This window comes from Lampris incognitus, chromosome 9 (genome assembly GCF_029633865.1).
Source record: "Lampris incognitus isolate fLamInc1 chromosome 9, fLamInc1.hap2, whole genome shotgun sequence".
Taxonomy (NCBI): domain Eukaryota; kingdom Metazoa; phylum Chordata; class Actinopteri; order Lampriformes; family Lampridae; genus Lampris; species Lampris incognitus.
This window is the reverse complement of record NC_079219.1, coordinates 24,178,648-24,198,310: the sequence shown is the minus strand read 5'-3', so window position 1 is coordinate 24,198,310 and position 19,663 is coordinate 24,178,648. Positions and strand designations below refer to the sequence as shown.

The following is a 19,663-nucleotide window of genomic DNA, read 5'->3' as shown; positions in this document are numbered from 1 at the left end:
ACGTTATCGTTCATGCAATTGTTGCTGCGCTGTAGAAGCGTTGCATCTGTAATGTTTCAGTGATTTGCTCCATGAGAAATATTGCACGGTTGGTTGTTTTTCATTATCAACATTACATGGGCATCAGTAGAGAGATGGGGGGGGGGGGTAAACCAGTATCTCTCAGTTTCAGTAGAAGTTGAAATTATGTATATTTCTGCAGGACAGTGACGTTATGTTTCCTGTGGATTAGTCACTGGTTACCCGTGATGACGGAATCTACTGCATTCCTTTTGGCTGTGTGGCTGGAGGGGGAGTATCCCAAGTTGGGGGGTGTGACCATCCCGGGATTTCCAAAACAAAAAGCGCATAACGTCAGAGAGAGAGAGAGAGAGAGAGAGAGAGAGAGAGAGAGAGAGAGAGAGAGAGAGAGAGAGAGAGAGAGAGAGAGAGAGAGAGAGAGAGAGAGAGAGAGAGAGAGAGAGAGAGAGAGAGAGAGAGAGAGAGAGAGAGAGAGAGAGAGAGAGAGAGAGAGAGAGAGAGAGAGAGAGCAAAACAAAACAGTCGGAATATCCCTCCAGAGTGTTAACGTGGGGCTATATCTGTAGGAAGCGCTTTATCTCTCAGACGCTCCTCCCGTAAGGTGGACTGTCTCCCCACCTGCATCACTTTGTTGAGAACCTGCACTGGATTTGAGTCCTTTTCCTCCACCATATTCATCTGCCAGCCGCTAAAGACTTTAAAACACTAAGCTAGACCCGTTCCCACCAGAAGGTTTGGACATCCGCGGCACTACAGGCATGAACCGTTCAGTACCTCACGGGAACCCCGCAGCACGGCGGGACAGGGGCAGGCAGCCGCAGAGTCCCGGCTCACACTCCGCTGACAGCCGGACTGCGGATGGCGGCCGAGGGCTGTGCGGAAGAGGAGACAGTGTTGCAGGTTCGAATCCCTCTCGGTGCCACCAAGCCCGCGAACAGCACCTGGAAGGTGTACTGAGTAAATACACCAACCTTATCCAGGGCTGGCAGAGCAGGTAGGCTATGATAGAAACCTAGACCCTTTTCTCTATTCATTTTCTGATCTTTATTATCATTATGCCTCTCAAGTGAAATTCCTTCAGTTGAACACATGTAAGGTTATTTTAAGTCATATTAAAATATGGCATATCAATGTTTGAAAATATATTTATTATATATATGTGTTATATATAATATATTGTAGGTGGGTTGTAGAGTAATTTGAGGAATTTTGCCATGTCCTGTTTGTTTTTGTTTTTTGTTTTTTCCACAGAGTATGTTTTCAGGTGTTTTCAGGTGATCAGGATTAAGAGGCACTTCTGTGCAAACAGTGTTTTATTTTTATTTTTAAGAAAGACATGCAGAGAGGAAAAAAACAGCAAAGTAATACAAAGATGTCATTTGAAGTGTGATATTTAAGAAAGAGGCATTACAGTTATCTTCAGGTAAGGTGGGGGAAGAGCCGAGAAGAGAGTGCAACATGCAATACATTGCAATGTATTTCTTTATTCCTATAAGGGAAAATGGACATGTTAGCTCACAATACAACACATACAGCAACATAGATAACATTAACATGACGTTACAGGGGTGTCATATGCTCTGTTATTCATCCATTTAGCCGCCATTAATGGCCTAGCTAAGTATTAGTCTTTAGGTAACATATGAAGAGTCTATTGGTTTGTTGGCTCAGAGGAGGTGTGTGTGTGTGTGGGAGGGGTCATCCTAGTATGACACTGAATGAGTTATTCATTATATCAGGGAACCAAAATGTTCCCTTTCTCACCCTCTTTGACTACCCTCTATCTCTTTGACTTGATCTGCATCTCTCTCTCTCCCTCTCTTTCTCTTTGACTCTCTTTATCCCTCTCCCTCTCTGATTCTTTCTAGCGCCGCCTTCTTTGTCCCACTGGATCGAAATGAGGTGCATTCAGACATGTAATGAGCTTCCTGATTGCACTTTTTGGCAGTTTATGGAATAGCCCCGCCCCCTCCGCAACACACAACCATAGACACACACACAAACACATTACTCTGGTTTCTCTTATCCTACAGTCAGGTCAGGAACCTGCAAAATGCTGTGGAGAGAGAGAGAGAGAGAGAGAGAGAGAGAGAGAGAGAGAGAGAGAGAGAGAGAGAGAGAGAGAGAGAGAGAGAGAGAGGGGGGGGGGGGGTTGGGGTTGGGGTGTGAGCATGCGTGTATGTGCATGTTCATATAACAGTATGAACACTGGAGCCATGATCAAAACCTATCAATATTTCACCAGGAAGCCATTTCCATTTTCATTTCCAATTCAGCCGGAGCCAGCTGGGCCTGACAACAGGCCACGCAGCGAAGCAACGAGGGCATGTTTGTACCATCACAGTGATTGAAACTTTATTGTTGTTCCCTCTCTGTCGGGAGGGATTTTAATGTTCTTATTAGCTGTGACAAGGCGGCTGACGGACAAGCCACCAGAGAGTTAGACGGTAGCTGCTCTTTGTATGACTGTCAAAATGCTACCTTGATTAATAATGTAGTCACAGTGAGGCTCATTCGGTTTGGCTGGCGGGACTACGCCGTAACTTTGGGGTTCAGTGAGGAGGTGTGGTTGCAGAGAGGTGGGAGCAGGAGATCAGCGTAACAGAAAGCAGGACATGCATGGCAGGTGTTGCACAGCCAGTGGATCATCAACTGGGCCAGTCTGATGAAACTGGTTCGTTCCAAACTCGTTCTAATTGCTTTCATGTGGTCACAAATGTGACAGTATTTTTGCCCCCGGCTGCATCTAGTAAGATTCTTAAAGGAAATGGAAAATTTAGATTAGATTTGTTGATGGCGATGGTGCTGTGTGTGATACATATGGTGGCTTGGTGAGTAGGGCTACTGGCCTTCAGCCAAAGGGTGAGGGTTATAGGTGAACACCTTGCCCCGCTGCCCTTGGGCAAGGCACTTAATTACTACTACTTCAAAACAGCTGCTCTGTAGTCAACCCCGGCACTCTGATTTGCATATTTGTGTGCGTGTGTGTGTGTGTGTGTGGGGGGGGGGTTGCTAGGCTACCATGATCAAGATACAAGTATCAGTAGTAGTAGAATCAGTATTAGTATTAATATTGGTGAGTTTTAGTATCAAAATACACTATATCATTTACCTCAGCAATCAGTAACTTCTATGTGCTGTCTTCCTTACTGTGAAAGTTTAAATATCAAACAATTATATCAGCTGTGTTAGGGTGCCAAGGTGCCATTCTCACTCAGTTTCATCCATTTAAAAGTTCGGAGTTATTTTTTGAGAAAAACTGACATTCTGAATGGATTCAGCTCTAGTAAAACAAATGGTCTGATATATTCTCTGCACCATTGCATTTTATCACCTCTTATTTCACCTGTATATGTCAATCCCTGTGTATACATCTGAAGATTGTTGTGTTGCAGTGTTGTTACTCTATGTTAAGTACACTGAGAGAACCACGAAACTGGAGGCAAATTCCATGTATGTGCAAACTTACATGGCCAATAAACATGATGCTGATTCTGGTGGTCAATTTATAGTGTGTGTGTATACACACACACACACACACACACACACACACACACACACACACACACACACACACACACACACACACACACACACACACACATATATATGTCGCTGCGGCAAACTAGTTTAGGTGAAATCCACTAGAAGTTGTGCAGCTATGTGTGTGATCCTCAAGGTGCCACAGGTGAGGGCTTGTAAATCTGCTGCAGAGTTGTTTTGGTTCTATCCTTCTTCAGTCACCTCTCTATGGCCAGCCCTCACTCCTCTCCTGCATGTTTCCCGCTCAGTTAAAGTGACTCTTACATATAACAAGTCATATTGGTTTGTCTAAAAAAAAGAAAGAAGCCATCTCAGAGGTTCTCTTCCACCCTCTTTCCTCTTAACCTGTCTACTTCCCTCTCTCCTTTCTCTTCATCATCCTTGACTGTGATCTCTCAAGTGCTCCTCCTCGCGCAGCTCCTCCTCTCACACCTCTCTCAAATGCCCCCCCCCCCCCATTCACACATACACACACCTCTCTCTCGCTCTCTCTCTGCTGGGATCTAAATGAATATTCCAGTCTGCTTCTGCAAGAGAGCATTGTGCTCTGCACTCCTGAATGATAGATTAGTGGCTGGTGAGACTTATAAGGGCCTAATGGCAGCTCAGACACTTCATTCACAGGTGATAGATGATGATATGGTGGTTTATGGCCCTGTGGCTCTGCACATGTACAGGCTATAGAGACCCGAGAGGGAAGGGATGCAGTGAGTCATTACTGCATGCGATAAAGAAACATTAGTGAGCCTGGCATGATGACGATTGTGTGTGTGTGTGTGTGTGTGTGTGTGTGTGTGTGTGTGTGTGTGTGTGTGTGTATCAGGTTTTTCTATCTTAATGGGAACCAAATGTGCCCATTAGGATAGAAAACCTAAACCCACCTACCTTGTGGAGACATTTGATGGGTCCCCATGAGGAAAAGGTCTATGTTAGGGTTAGGACTTGGGTTTAAGGTTAAGGTTAGAATCAGGATAAGGGTTAAGATTAGGCATGTAGTCATGATGGTTAAGGTCAGGGTTAAGGGCTAGGGAATGAATGTAGTCAATGAGGTGTCCCTAATAAGAATAGGGAGATGTGTGTGTGTGTGTGTGTGTGTGTGTGTGTGTGTGTGTGTGTGTGTGTGTGTGTGTGTGTGTGTGTGTGTGTGTGTGTGTCTGTGTGTGTGTGTGTGTGTGTGTGTGTGTGTGTGTCTGTGTGTCTGTGTGTGTGTCTGTGTGTGTGCAGTCTCTATTTCTTGCTCTCACCTTTAATGTATCTATTTGTTTGCAAGTGTGAGAGTGACTATGGGAGGGTGATTTCAACTGTAGCAAGAGATGTATGTCTGCATGTCTGTGTTTCTGTGCAAATGAATGTGAGTGATAGTGACTAGATTTTTGGGCTGTCTAGCCCTGAATGGACTGTGTTGTTAATTGTGTTTTGTTTTTTTTTTGTTTTTTTTTTTAAATTATCTCTGTTTTTGTATGTTTTTGCTGGTGTTGTTTTTGGAAATTTTGGATATGTGTTTTTATCTTTTGTGTTGCACTGCTGTGGGCTGGGTGAAATGAAATTTCGCTTCTTTTGTGTACACGAGTACATGATAGAATTAACAATAAATTGTTCCTGATTCCTGATATGGTGAAGGTTGCGTGGTTATCTGTGTAAAAGGGGATAAGACTGAATGCAAGTCTTTATGTGTGTGTGTGTGTGTGTGTGTGTGTGTGTGTGTGTGTGTGTGTGTGTGTGTGTGTGTGTGTGTGTGTGTGTGTGTGTGTGTGTGTGTGTGTTTAATAACAGATGCTTACTAAAAAAAGCCTTGAGCCGACGACTGTATAAAACTCATTAATAGTGTTGACTGCAAGACTGCTTTATAAGTCTGCTTTTTTGTCTCTGTCTCTGAGTCTTCTTCTCTGCTTGTCTATATCTCTACACTTATCTACCTTGGTCTCCATACCCTACCAACATAATGTCTGTTATAATCTCAGCCTGCCCAGATCATAGCAAGACCACTAAAGCCTTCTAGGTTTCAGTTCTGTACATGATGACAGCACATGATCATCACAGAGAATTATTTCTGGAAAGTAACATTTGCTCATCAAACAATAGTCAAGTGACAGATTTAGGTAAGACTAAATCGTTCCTTTCTCGGCCCCTCATCTTATGACATTCAGACAGGGGTACATAGATATAGTGGGTCAACAATGATCCCCTCACCAAGGAGGAAAGTGTGTTTGTTTTCTCCTCGTTTGCATGGCTAATTTCATTTATATTTGGCTTAGTGTTTGTCTTTGCTGTTATCTGTGTTTGCCATGTGTCTTGGCTGGAAATGGGTGCGTCTCATTTCCACTAGTCATGGTTACTGATGGTGAGACTGTATTTAACTGACCTATTCAGCGCACCCACCCTCACTCTCACACACGACAAACCTCCCCCCTTTCCCTTTCTCTCTTCTCTATTTTTTCCACCCCTCGCTTCCTCTTTCCAACAACCCTCTTCCTTATTGCCCTTCTCCCTTCTGTGAGACGATTGCCTCTCTCATTTCTCACTCTCTCTCTAAAGAAAATTAGAAGTGTCCCACTTGTCATCAGCCAAAATCATCAATCATTAAACCCATTGATTTTGTGCGCCATAAAACTGCCATACTACCAATTTAAATGTAAACACTGCTCATTTGTCTAATAAGCTAATGTAAGTCCCAAGATGTCAGGCAAGCTTGAATCTCATTTTGCTGCATCTTAGAAAAACAAACAAGGGTGTCCGGGTGGCGTGGTGGTCTATTCCGTTGCCTACCAACACGGGAATCGGCAGTTCGAATCCTCGTGTTACCTCCTGCTTGTGGGTGTGTGTCCTGGTCGCTGCACTTGCGCCCCTGGTCGGTCGGGGCGCCTGTTCAGGGGGGAGGGGGAACTGGGGGGGAATAGCGTGATCCTCCCACGCACTACGCCCCCCCTGGCGAAACTCCTCACTGTCAGGTGAAAAGAAGCGGCTGGCGACTTCACATCGGAGGAAGGTTGTGGCAGTATGCAGCCCTCCCCGGATCGGCAGAGGGGGTGGAACAGTGGCCGGGACAGCTCAGAAGAGTGGGACAAGTGGCCAAGTACAACTGAGGAGAAAAAGGGAGAAAAATCCTAAAAAAACAGAAACAAACAAATCTATTACAGTTTATTGGAGAGCATCGATAGTAGCGTTGGGGAGCAATGGGTTACATGAAAAGAGAATTCCTCTCTCTGATTTTTTTTTAATAAATGGTAATAATATTTCATTGCAAGTACTGTGAATGATAATAAACTACAAGTCAGGTAAGGATAAAATTTAGTCACCTACCAAGACTGAAGTGAATCATCTTGAGACATCATTAGAAGGAAATTTGCATTTAGGTAACATACACTACCATATGTTTTGTACTTCTTTGGCTAACAGCCTATAAAGAGGTAAATTATTGTACTTTGAATTGCACATTTGGTGGATTTTGGAGACAATTTAAAGGAAATGTGATGAAAGTAATCAGCAAAAGTAATCGCCAAATTGCAGAGCATTTACAGTTCGGTCCTGATTATGTAACAGATTACATTTAGCATTCTTGGTAATGTTACACTCTAAATGTTATCTGTTATGTATCTAAGTCTGGCTTATTGTGTAGTGTGGGTTGGTTCAGACTGCACATATTGAACTGTCACGTTGCCTATTGTAGAAGTTGAGGAACTGGACCTTTACTTTGCCCAAACACCCACACCAGCAGAAAAAGTGACATGCATTTAAGATAGGATGTTATTGATGCATTCTGGTTGCATTATTTATTGTTTTTTTTCTCCTGCTGTAGTTTCTCCTCAAGTGCCAAGTGGTAGACACGTACGTGGCTGCTAATTCGGCCATCAGCAGCTGTACACCATATCTTATCCGACTGACAGTAGAAAAAAAGTAAGACTCTTTTCTACTGTCAGTCGGATAAAAGCTGGTATCAGGGCATCAGTGATGACATACAGACTGAACTCTTTGTGTCCCTGCTCTCCTTTGAATGAAATAATCTCAGTGTTTAACACCAAACCCCATTGTCGCCTGCTGTAATCATCAAAAGTAAGCTTATTTAACATTTCGGACTGTAGCCTATTGCCCATTTCAATATTATAGTTTATTGGTTATAGTTTTTGTTGGGTGTACAATTGGATTTTCTACTGACGTTAGTGTGTGTGTGTGCGTGTGTGCGTGCATGCTGCATGTGCGTGGCTTATATGGCCGCCGCCAGGCTATGTTCACGTGTCTTAAACGTTACTGAGCATATTGGTGCCGGTGTGCCTCTATCCATAGACTTGATTAATGATGCTGTTGCGTTTGTCAGCTGTGTGTGTGTGTGTGTGTGTGTGTGTGTGTGTGTGTGTGTGTGTGTGTGTGTGTGTGTGTGTGTGTGTGTGTGGCCGCTGTGCCAGGCTATGCGATGCTGTTAATGCTCGTCTTGGTGCCTGTAACATTACCTCTGATGATGTTGTACAAGGCTTGTATGATTAAAGTGTTGTAATGGCCTATTTTGGTTAACATACGCGTTTCAGAACCTGTTAAGTGTGATTGGTCTTGGACGGGCTAGGCCCACTTGATTTTGTCTGTGCACACCTACACAGTGATTTCTGTCTACACTGTTGTCGTAATCACAAGAGGTTCTTCATCATACAGTCATAACTGCACCCAAAAAAAGGCTGATGGGTTCAGTAGTGTGCGTGATTAGCCCCAGACAGACAGACACACACACACATCCAGTTTTTCCTCTCTTCCATGCATCTATTGTCCTTTCTCCCTTTCTCCATCCCTTGCCTCTTTCTAGCCTGCTTTACATCTTTAGCAAACTCTGTTCTCTTTGTACTTATTTTTCTCCCTCTTTCCTTTCTTTTCTTTTCTTTCCCCTACCTGTCCCTACGTATGTTTCTCCCTCCTCTATTCTCTCTCCCTCTAGCTTCCCAACTCCCTCCACCCCCCCCCCACCTGCTCCTCTATCCCTCCAGCTCTCTCTTTCTCTATTTCTCTTTCTCTACATCCCCCACCCCCATCTCTCTCACCCCATCAGTGGCTCTCAACTGTGTTTGGAGAGCCTTTTCCATGACCGTACTGAAGACCCCGGGGTAACATCACTCAGCCCTCTGTTACTTGTGTATGAGATCCAGTGTGGGATATAATAAGATTTGTCCTCACTCTCATCAGGGGAAGTGAACGCTGACTGAGCAATACCATACTAGCAGTGGTCTTGTGTTTGCATGTGTGTGTGTGTGTGTGTGTGTGTGTGTGTGTGTGTGTGTGTGTGTGTGCGCGTGTGCAGATGAGAGGGAAGGAGAGCAGTGATCAAGGGTTTAGAAGGGTGCAATATAGCATTACACCACCCAGAGCATAATAATGACTCTCGATGGATGTTCCCCTGCCTCTCATGTTGTTTCACAGCCACTCCGACTCCTCGGGGAGTGCTGAGCTGTTGCGGGGATGTTGTGCTCATTTCTCACCGATTCTCCTGCTGATCCGCGTGAAAAAAGTAACGGAAGAAAAGCAGGGAAGGGTTTCAGGAAATAGCGGGCTTTAAAACAGGCTTTGGAATATGAATGATGACGTTCACGCTTGTGGGGTTTTTCATTGAGAGAAACAAGTGTGAGATTTGAGATTGGGAATGTGCACAGTGTTTTCTCTGTCTGGCGTCTGTATTATTACATATGGCAGTCTGCATTTGGTATTCATGTCACCACAGTTTCAGTCTAAGAGGCAAAACTGGTAGAAAGTCCAGCGCTGTAGAGCTCCTCATATTCTTACCTACCACATTGGCATCCTTTCTCCATTTACTCCTTTCTTTGCTCTTTTCCTGTTTCTATTTGCCCTTTTTCCTTGTCTTCCCTATGTCCCTCTATCCTTTCTTTGAAGCCCCCCCCCAACACACACACACACACACAAACACACAACACACACCACTGACTCCTGGTATCTCCCCTCTCTCCCGTAGATATTTTGTCCTGGACTCAGAGATGGGACAGCTGCAGTATTATCTAAATGAACATAGCAGGAACCAACGACCTTCACGGGGTTCAATGCCTCTGCTCGGGGCATCTGTGGTCTCCAACAATGAGTTCCCTCACATGTTTACAGTCCGCTCCGCCAATGGAGACACCTACAAACTCAGAGGTAAGTGCAAGTTCCCGTATCTCCAAATTAACGGTGTATAATGGATAGTGATTGAAAAGAAGAAAAATAAATTCAAAGGGTTACTGTCCCTGGAGCACCTTGGTGGCTCGGGGCTGATGATGTGGGGGCATCTGTGCCTCATATTCACTGGATTTGAGTTGAGATCATGACCTTTGTCTCATTTTTATGCCTTTTCTCTTGCAATCACTTTCCACTTTGTGCTCACAGGTATCACAGAGGAAGCATAAAAGAAATGTCACTTTAATGCAGGGTTTATGCACTATTTTTTAACCTTAGAGATTTCATCATCCCTTCTCCATGATGAAATCCCAACTGTTTTAAGAGTTCTGCCTTTATCTGTGCACCTTTTATCTCTTTTGTAACCTCCACTTTACTGTCTCATAGCTGTGGCATTAGGACATTTTCACTGGCCCAGTTTTTTGCATCGTGTCACTGATGTGATGCTCTCCAAGCAGAAATGACTAAACCCCAAGGCAAAAGGAGGGCAGAGAATAAGCTCAGACCCTCGGCAGCTGGGTCGCTTTCCACCGTGCCAGTCCCTATTGAATTAAATGTAATTATGAACAGGAGGGGATTGTAGAGTGGTCACATTTGCAAAATGCTGCATTAGATGAAAGCCACGATGCCTCTTTCCTTCTCTTACTGCTACGAGTAGTTTATCACTGGTCTGTCTCCATTTAATTTCGATGCCTCTATATGATCGACTTAATCAAATGAGATCATCAGCAACAAGATTAGATATTATTGCTACATAATGATTCCAGATATTTGTCTCCGGGTCACATTTCCCGCAAAATTTGATGAAATGATTTACGGCACACAGGGGGCATACGTAGCTACGTATAATTAGGGATACATTACCTCATAGCTGTATATCGTGCGAACAACTGTTTTTTTAAACACCTCTACATCCCTCACTCCTCTCTTCAAAACAAATGCGATAGCCACCAGAAGGTGAATATACATAGATCTTCGCGATGAAGTAGATCTTCTGCGAAACACAATCAGTTTTGTCCACAAGGGTGCGCAAAGTCAGCAAAAACTCCTCATTGCAGCTTTAAATGAGCTCCTATCACCTAGGTATTAAAAAAAAAGTTGAATCTGGATCAAAATGATCCAGATTTGGATATCCCATGTTTTGATATCCAAGATCAAGTAATCCATCTTACTTTTTTGCTGGTTTTTCAAAGGAGCATTGGATTGGATCACCCTGATCCAGATACAAACTGTTCAAGATTACCAAATCCGGATTACCAGTGCTCTAAATGGGACTATATATCACAGTGTAGGCTACAGGTAGAATAGCCAGCATGGGGTCAGTGTTTTTATTTGAAGACAGAAAACAGTAGAATAAAACAATGCAAACATCCCCTTCCTTTTTAAATTTCTTCTAAACAGTCAGACCCCTCATCTGACCCATAACAAACAAATAAAAACAACAAATATATATGATTCATAAATACATTGTGGATATTTTGAACACGTGTTTTAAATCTTAAAAAGGCTAAATGTCCAATAATTAACAAAATAAAGAACATTTAGAGGAGAAACCAACTTTTTGAAACCCTGCTTTTAGGAGGCAGATCTCAAGTCTGGCTTTGGTTTGCTGTAAGGCATGTAACAGGGCTGAGATCCAGAATAAATGTTTCCTCTCTGCATTAGAAGGAACTGGCTTGCTTTCCTCTACAATCGTGGGTTCACAATCTCCTACAACACCTTGAATCCCGTGCAGAGCTTGCAAGTTTTCACCTCCAATAATGTCAAGAACCACATCCATGTAATCACCTCTCCTAAAGGGCTTGTTGCCTGTTTGGGTGTTTTTTGTTTCAGCATGGTCCTTTGTTGCCCTGGCCTTCAGACTCTTCCATTTAAATTTCACTTGCTCCATGGTCCTCTTCTGGCCACATCCTGTGGCATCCACATTCTGAGCGATTTCATCCCAAATATATTTTTTCTTTTTGTTAGTTGCTTCTCCACCCATAGTAGAATTAAGACTTCCTTCTATTGAGGTAATGGCACCTAACACCCTCCAGCAGTGTGTGGGTTTCTGGTTTCTGCAACAGTGAAATTAGGTACTTTTGAGTCCATAGTTCCACCTCTTTGGTGTAGTGAACATTGAGTTTATAGACCTTGGGCATGATTGATTTAAATGAACACAAGCCAAAGTACACCAGCTAATTGATGTTTAATCATTGTGTCTTTGAAAAGACCAATTACGCACCCATCTTATTCAGCCTTTCTCAGTGCACACTGACATGGCAGGTATTGTCCATCACCACCACCGTTTTGGTAGGAGAGAATACAAAACCCTTGGAGCAATGCACCACTGAGGAAATCAGTTTTGCTTTGGGAATGCTGATATTAAGTACATAGCAGACTTTGTCAGGCCAAAACTTCAACGCAGAACCCAAAGGAGTCACGGTCTGCCTGTGGAAGAACAGGGCCTTATTGTTCTGCGCTTGTATGGATCTGGGACTTTCTACCAACTTGGTGACAATATGGGAGTGGACAAATCAACTGTGAGTGATGTGGTGAAAGCTGTGTCAATTGGATTGGCCAGCCTTATTGATCAATATGTTTCATTTCCAAAGGATGACCAGATTGCCCAGACCAAGCGCAAGTTTTTTCTTTTGGATAACATGCCCAATACTTGGCTACTTTCTTAGCTGTGTAGCTAGGAGCGCTCTTGGCCCTTTAGCTTCCTACAGTCGCTCTCCTGTTAGGAATCCTGCTGTGATTTTTGACAGCTCTTTTAACTTTGATAAACAAATAAGTTCAGTCGTCAAAACAAGTTTTTTTCAATTACGACTTCTGGGAAGAGTAAAGGCCTATCTCCCTCCAAAGGATCTTGAAAGGGTAATTCATGCATTTATTACCTCTCGTTTGGATTATTGTAACTCATTGTATGTTGGTGTGGTTTGGTCGTCGCTTCGTCGCCTGCAGCTTGTACAAAATGCAGCTGCTCGCCTGCTGACAGGAAAGAAATGACGTGTTCACATAACACCTGAACTGGCCTCCCTCCATTGGCCTCCTGGCTGTTTTAGGATCCATTTTAAGATTTTATTACTTGTTTTTAAGTCTTTAAATGGGCTGGCACCACCTTATTTATCTGAGCTAATACATCATCATACACCAGTCAGAGCACTCAGGTCGACAAACCAGATGCTCTTACATGTTCCCAGATCCAGGCTTAAGAACAGGGGCAACAGAGCCTTTGCAGTAGTTGCCCCTGATCTCTGGAACAACTTACCAGTACACACAAGATCTGTTCAGACCCTAGAGACTTTTAAATCTTTGTTAAAGACCTACCTCTTCTCGCTGGCATTCAATTCAAGTTGAGCTTGATACCATGATTTTATTATGCAAATATACTTTTACTCTTATGTTTTATTGTTCAACGAGCAGTAGGCAGCCACTGTGCAGCACCTGGGGACCAACTCCAGTTTATCTTGCCATGCCTTGGTCAGGGGCACAGACAGGAGTATTAACCCTAACATGCATGTCTTTTTTGATGGTGGGGGAAACCGGAGCACCCGGAGAAAACCCACTGCAGACATGGGGAGAACATGCAAACTCCACACAGAGGACAACCTGGGATGACCCTCAAGGTTGGACAACCCCGGAGTTCAAACCCAGGACCTTCTTGCTGTGAGGTGATAGCGCTAACCACTGGGCTAACATGCCACCCATTTGGGTTATCAACTGCACTCGTGCATATAAGAGCACCTCATGAGAGGGAGTGAGAGTACGTCAACCGAACGGGGAGGCACAGCATTGGCGCTAGAGGGGAACCGTCAGGGCCCTATATAAAAAAATATTTAAAAAGTAAATCAGTTCTAATTTTATTTTATCAACTTATAATTTGACAATCAACATCTACACAAAAGGTTTCTGAGGAAATAAACCCTTCAAACCTACCTATTCAGTTTGTGTTAGAATGTGAAGGGTTAAATGAAAGAGGCTTCTCTGTCTCCCTGTCAGAATTTTGTTGCCTCTGCAGTTGCTAGAAAGAAAACATTGTGCTTTCAGCTCTGCGATTGGTGGTCCAGCTAAAATTGTATGAGGTCCATCCATCCATTCATTGTCCAAGGTGCTTATCCCACTTGGGGTCACGGGATGCTGGAGCCTATCCCAGCAGTCATTGGGCGGCAGGCGGGGAGACAACCTGGACAGGCCGCCAGTCCATCACACGCCAGTCCATCACAGAACATATTTGCTATTAATCAAACAGTCAAACGTTTATATATATATGATTGCTTATGGCATGAAACAGGCTTGTATTGTCTCAAAAGAATTTACTTGACTCACTGGATTATTTTGCTCCTTATTTGTTGAGCACTTTCCCTACCGTTGAGTGTTTCTTTTAACAAAGTTGTATATATATATACACTACCGTTCAAAAGTTTGGGATCACATTGAAATGTCCATATTTTTGAAGGAAAAGCACTGTACTTTTCAATGAAGATAACTTTAAACTAGTCTTAACTTTAAAGAAATACACTCTATACATTGCTAATGTGGTAAATGACTATTCTAGCTGCAAATGTCTGGTTTTTGGTGCAATATCTACATAGGTGTATAGAGGCCCATTTCAAGCAACTATCACTCCAGTGTTGTAATGGTACAATGTGTTTGCTCATTGGCTCAGAAGGCTAATTGATGATTAGAAAACCCTTGTGCAATCATGTTCACACATCTGAAAACAGTTTAGCTCGTTACAGAAGCTACAAAACTGACCTTCCTTTGAGCAGATTGAGTTTCTGGAGCATCACATTTGTGGGGTCAATTAAACGCTCAAAATGGCCAGAAAAAGAGAACTTTCATCTGAAACTTGACAGTCTATTCTTGTTCTTAGAAATGAAGGCTATTCCATGCGAGAAATTGCTAAGAAATTGAAGATTTCCTACACCGGTGTGTACTACTCCCTTCAGAGGACAGCACAAACAGGCTCTAACCAGAGTAGAAAAAGAAGTGGGAGGCCGCGTTGCACAACTGAGCAAGAAGATAAGTACATTAGAGTCTCTAGTTTGAGAAACAGACGCCTCACAGGTCCCCAACTGGCATCTTCATTAAATAGTACCCGCAAAACACCAGTGTCAACATCTACAGTGAAGAGGCGGCTGCGGGATTCTGGGCTTCAGGGCAGAGTGGCAAAGAAAAAGCCATATCTGAGACTGACCAATAAAAGAAAAAGATTAAGATGGGCAAAAGAACACAGACATTGGACAGAGGAAGACTGGAAAAAAGTGTTGTGGACGGATGAATCCAAGTTTGAGGTGTTTGGATCACAAAGAAGAACGTTTGTGAGACGCAGAACAAATGAAAAGATGCTGGAAAAATGCCTGACGCCATCTGTTAAGCATGGTGGAGGTAATGTGATGGTCTGGGGTTGCTTTGGTGCTGGTAAGGTGGGAGATTTGTACAGGGTAAAAGGGATTCTGAATAAGGAAGGCTATCACTCCATTTTGCAACGCCATGCCATACCCAGTGGACAGCGCTTGATTGGAGCCAATTTCATCCTACAACAGGACAATGACCCTAAACACACCTCCAAATTGTGCAAGAACTATTTAGAGCAGAAGCAGGCAGCTGGTATTCTATCGGTAATGGAGTGGCCAGCGCAGTCACCAGATCTGAACCCCATTGAGCTGTTGTGGGAGCAGCTTGACCGTATGGTACGCAAGAAGTGCCCATCCAACCAATCCAACTTGTGGGAGCTGCTTCTGGAAGCGTGGGGTGCAATTTCTCCAGATTACCTCAACAAATTAACAGCTAGAATGCCAAAGGTCTGCAATGCTGTAATTGCTGCAAATGGAGGATTCTTTGACGAAAGCAAAGTTTGATGTAAAAAAAATCTTATTTCAAATACAAATCATTATTTCTAACCTTGTCAATGTCTTGACTCTATTTTCTATTCATTTCACAACATATGGTGGTGAATAAGTGTGACTTTTCATGGAAAACACAAAATTGTTTGGGTGATCCCAAACTTTTGAACGGTAGTGTATATATATATATATATATATATATATATATATATGGATGGGGGCAGCACGGTGGCGCAGTGGTTAGCATGGTCGCCTCACAGCAAGATGGTCCTGGGTTCTAGCCCCGGGTAGTCCAACCTTGGTGGGTCATCCCAAGTCGTCCTATGTGTGGAGTTTGCATGTTCTCCCCGTGTCTGCATGGGTTTCCTCCGGGGGCTCCGGTTTCCTCCCACAGTCCAAAGACATGTAAGTCAGGTGAATTGGCTGTACTAAATTGTCCCTAGGTATGAATGTGTGTGTGGCGGCCTGTCCAGGGTGTCTCCCCACCTGCTGCCTAATGACTGCTGGAATAGGCTCCAGTATCTCCGCGACCCTGAGAGCAGGAAAAGCGGTTCAGCTAATGGATGGATGGAGATATGGATGGGCTCCAGTGTCCCCGCGACCCTGAGAGCAGGATAAGCTGTTCAGATAATGGATGGATGGATCGATGGAGATATATCTATCCATCCGTTTTCGCTTATCCTGCTCTCAGGGTCGCGGGGATGCTGGAACCTATCCCCGCAGTCAATGGGCAGCAGGTGGGGAGACACCCTGGGCAGGCCGCCAGACTATCACACAGGGCCAACATACACACACACACACACACACACACTCACATTCATACCTAGGGAAAATTTTAGTATGGCCGATTCACCTAACTTACATGTCTTTGGACTGTGGGAGGAAACCGGAGCCCCCGGAGGAAACCCAGGCAGACACTGGGAGAACATGCAAACTCCACACAGAGGACAACCCAGGAGGACCCTCAAGGTTGGACTAACCTGGGGCTCGAACCCAGGACCTTCTTACTGTGATGCGACCACACTAACCACTGCACCACCACGCCACCAGGATGGACATATATACAAAAAGTAAGGAAATTTGTGTTTGGTAGATTATTTCTTTGCTATAACAATGCTTCTTGGCAATAAATCGTATACCGTTGGAAAGCCTGTTTATTTCCCTTTTAAATGGTGCCACAAGGTGGCACCAACATGCATTTGTGGGATGAGCAGCAGAGCTGAGTATGTGGGTTGCGCCCATGAAAAATTTGCCAAATCTTCTCTGCCAATGCCAAACGGCTTATTTTGCTGTTGCTATTGACTCTTGTTTTGAGCTTCTGGTACCCCAGGTGCTGACAATCAGGTGCCTGATATGAGATTTATTGCCAAGAAGCATTGTTACAACAAAGAAATAATCTACCAAACACAAATTTCCTTACTTTTTGTGCTAATTTAGATATATATATATATATTGTAGAGCCGAAGGAACGGAGAAGACCGTAGGTTCACACTTTAGCCGTGTAGAAAATTTTCTTTAATCAACGGTAAATCAGAGAGACAACAAAACCACAGCTCGACTGAGCGGAGGCGGCAAGAATAACCAGAAAACTGGCTGAACAACCATAACTTAACTCTGCGTTAACCTGCCAGGGCAACCCTGACTTAACCCTTAGTTCCTGGGGTGAATTCTATCCCCAATACGTGTCCACCACATGAGCCCCCCCAGAATTCGCCCTAGTAATCGAAGTCAGGCAGGCGCGGGGGGTCGACAGGCCGTCCGCGGCGGCTCCGGGTAACAGGGGCCGGAGTGTCTCTGGGAGGCATTGACACGGGCCTGTTGAGGTCGGCCTGAGGAGCAGAAGAGGCAGCGCAGGCCTCCACGGGGAGAGGAGGCGGAGTCGGGGGACGACCGCGACGAGGAGGTTGGGCTAACTCCAACAGCTGCGTCAAGTCCAGGTGTGCGGGTTTAACTTGGTCCACTGAAACATGCTCGGCCGTGCCCCCAAAATCCACCACCAGGTGCTTAGTTCCCCGTTCCAGGATGCGGAAGGGGCCGTCGTAAGGGGGTTGCAGAGGGGGGCGGTGTGCGTCGTGACGGATGAACACGTAGTCTGCTGACTGCAGACCTGGGGGCACCTGGGACACTGGAGCGCCGTGTTGGGCGGTAGGGACGGGTGTGAAAGCTCTGACCCCGTCCAGCAAGGAGGCTCGTTGGTCCACAGCTGACCAGGGATGCGTTGCGTTGGGCATGAAATTGCCTGGGACTCGCAGCGGCGTGCCGTACACCAGCTCCGCAGAGGAGGCTTGTAGGTCTTCCTTCGGGGTGGTCCGCCGGCCCAGCATGACCCATGGGAGCTTGTCGACCCAGTTGCAGTCCTTGAGAGTAGCCCGAAGCGCAGCCTTCATGGACCAGTGGAAGCGCTCACATAGGCCGTTCGCCTGAGGGTGGTAGGCGGTAGTGCGGTGAAGCTTGACGCCCAGAGCCTCACCCACAGCATTCCATAGCTCTGAGGTAAACTGTGGCCCGCGGTCAGATGAAAGGTCGGAAGGCGTACCGAAACGTGAGACCCACGACCCAATAAAAGCCCGGGCCACATCAGCAGACGTCATGGATGCCAGGGGAACAGCTTCAGGCCAGCGCGTAGTCCTGTCCACCACAGTGAAGAGGTAGGTGAACCCATGGGAGGGGGGTAGGGGACCAACCAGGTCGACGTGGACATGGTCAAATCGTCTCTCCGGCACTGCGAAGCGTTCCAGGGGCGCCTTAATGTGGCGGTGTATCTTAGCCCGCTGACAGGCAACACACGAGTCGGCCCACGCTTTCACGTCTCTCTTAAGTCCCTCCCACACAAACAGAGGTCAGGCGCACAGATGGCTTACCGCCTGGATGAGAGAGGCTGTGCACAGCTTCAAACACGGGGCGTCTCCAGCTGTCCGGGACGATGGGCCTGGGCTGTCCTGTGGAGATGTCACACAGGAGGGTGACACCTGTGTCGCTGAAAGGAACATCCTGCAGGCGGAGCCCTGTGTCGGAGGTCCGGAGACGGAGGATGCTCGGGTCCATGGCCTGGTCAGCGGCCATCTGTGCATAGTCCAGGCCTAGGTGGACCGCTCCAATCACTGTCCTAGAGAGGCAGTCAGCTACCTGGTTAGACTTACCAGCGACGTGCTGGATGTCGGTAGTGAATTACGAAATGTAGGAGAGTTGTCGCTGCTGGCAAGCGGACCATGGCTCGGCCGTCTTGGACATGGCAAACGTGAGGGGCTTGTGGTCCACGTACGCAGTAAACTCGCGGCCCTCTAGCAGGAACCGGAAATGCCGGACGGCGAGCCAGAGACCGAGGAGTTCCCTGTCAAAAGTACTATACTTGCGCTCTCGGGGTGTAAGCTGGCGACTGAAAAAGGCCAAAGGCTGCCAAGCCCCCACCACCCACTGCTCGTGAACCGCACCAACAGCATAGTCCAATGCATCCGTGGTTATGGAAATAGGCGCTGTAGGTGAAGGATGCGCTAGCAGGGTAGCCTGGGAGAGCGCAGCTTTAGTCTCGGTGAACGCACGGTCCCGCTCTGCTGTCCAGTCGACCGCCTGGTTGGGGGACTTGCCTTTCAGCGCCTCGTACAGTGGCCGGATGATAAAGGCGGCTCGGGGAATGAAGCGGTGGTAGAATGTCACCATCCCGATGAACTCCCTGAGCGCACGAGCTGTTTGGGGGCGCGGAAAGGCCGCCACCGCTTCCACCTTTGAGGGCAGGGGGACCGCCCTGTCCCCAGTGATGCGGTGCCCAAGGAAATCAATGGCCGTCAGCCCGAACCGGCACTTCGCCGGGTTGACGATCAGCCCATGCTGGCTGAGGCGTGTGAAGAGGGCGTGAAGATGGGACAGGTGTTCTTCCTCGGAGGCGCTGGCGATGAGTATGTCGTCCAAATAGACGAAGATGAAAGGAAGGCCGCGGAGCACTGAATCCATCAGCCGCTGAAAGGACTGGGCCGCGTTTTTGAGTCCAAATGGCATTCGTAGGAATTCAAATAGGCCGAATGGGGTAGTCACCGCTGTCTTGGGGATGTCCAAGGGGTGCACGGGAACTTGATGATAACCACGGACCAGGTCGACTTTTGAGAAGACGCGTTTGCAAGACAGGTTTGCAG

At 45.9% G+C, this 19,663-nt stretch overlaps 1 protein-coding gene across 1 annotated transcript in view; it reads left to right on the top strand.

Annotated features, from left to right (window-relative positions):
* The first annotated feature begins 779 nt into the window (after nt 1–779).
* LOC130118497 (oxysterol-binding protein-related protein 10-like) overlaps nt 780–19,663 on the top strand; it is a 133,306-nt gene continuing 114,422 nt past the window's right edge. The window contains exons 1-2 of the mRNA XM_056286950.1: nt 780–1,015; nt 9,509–9,687. Coding sequence (XP_056142925.1) covers nt 780–1,015; nt 9,509–9,687 — 415 coding nt within the window. The remainder of the gene's footprint in view (nt 1,016–9,508; nt 9,688–19,663) is intronic.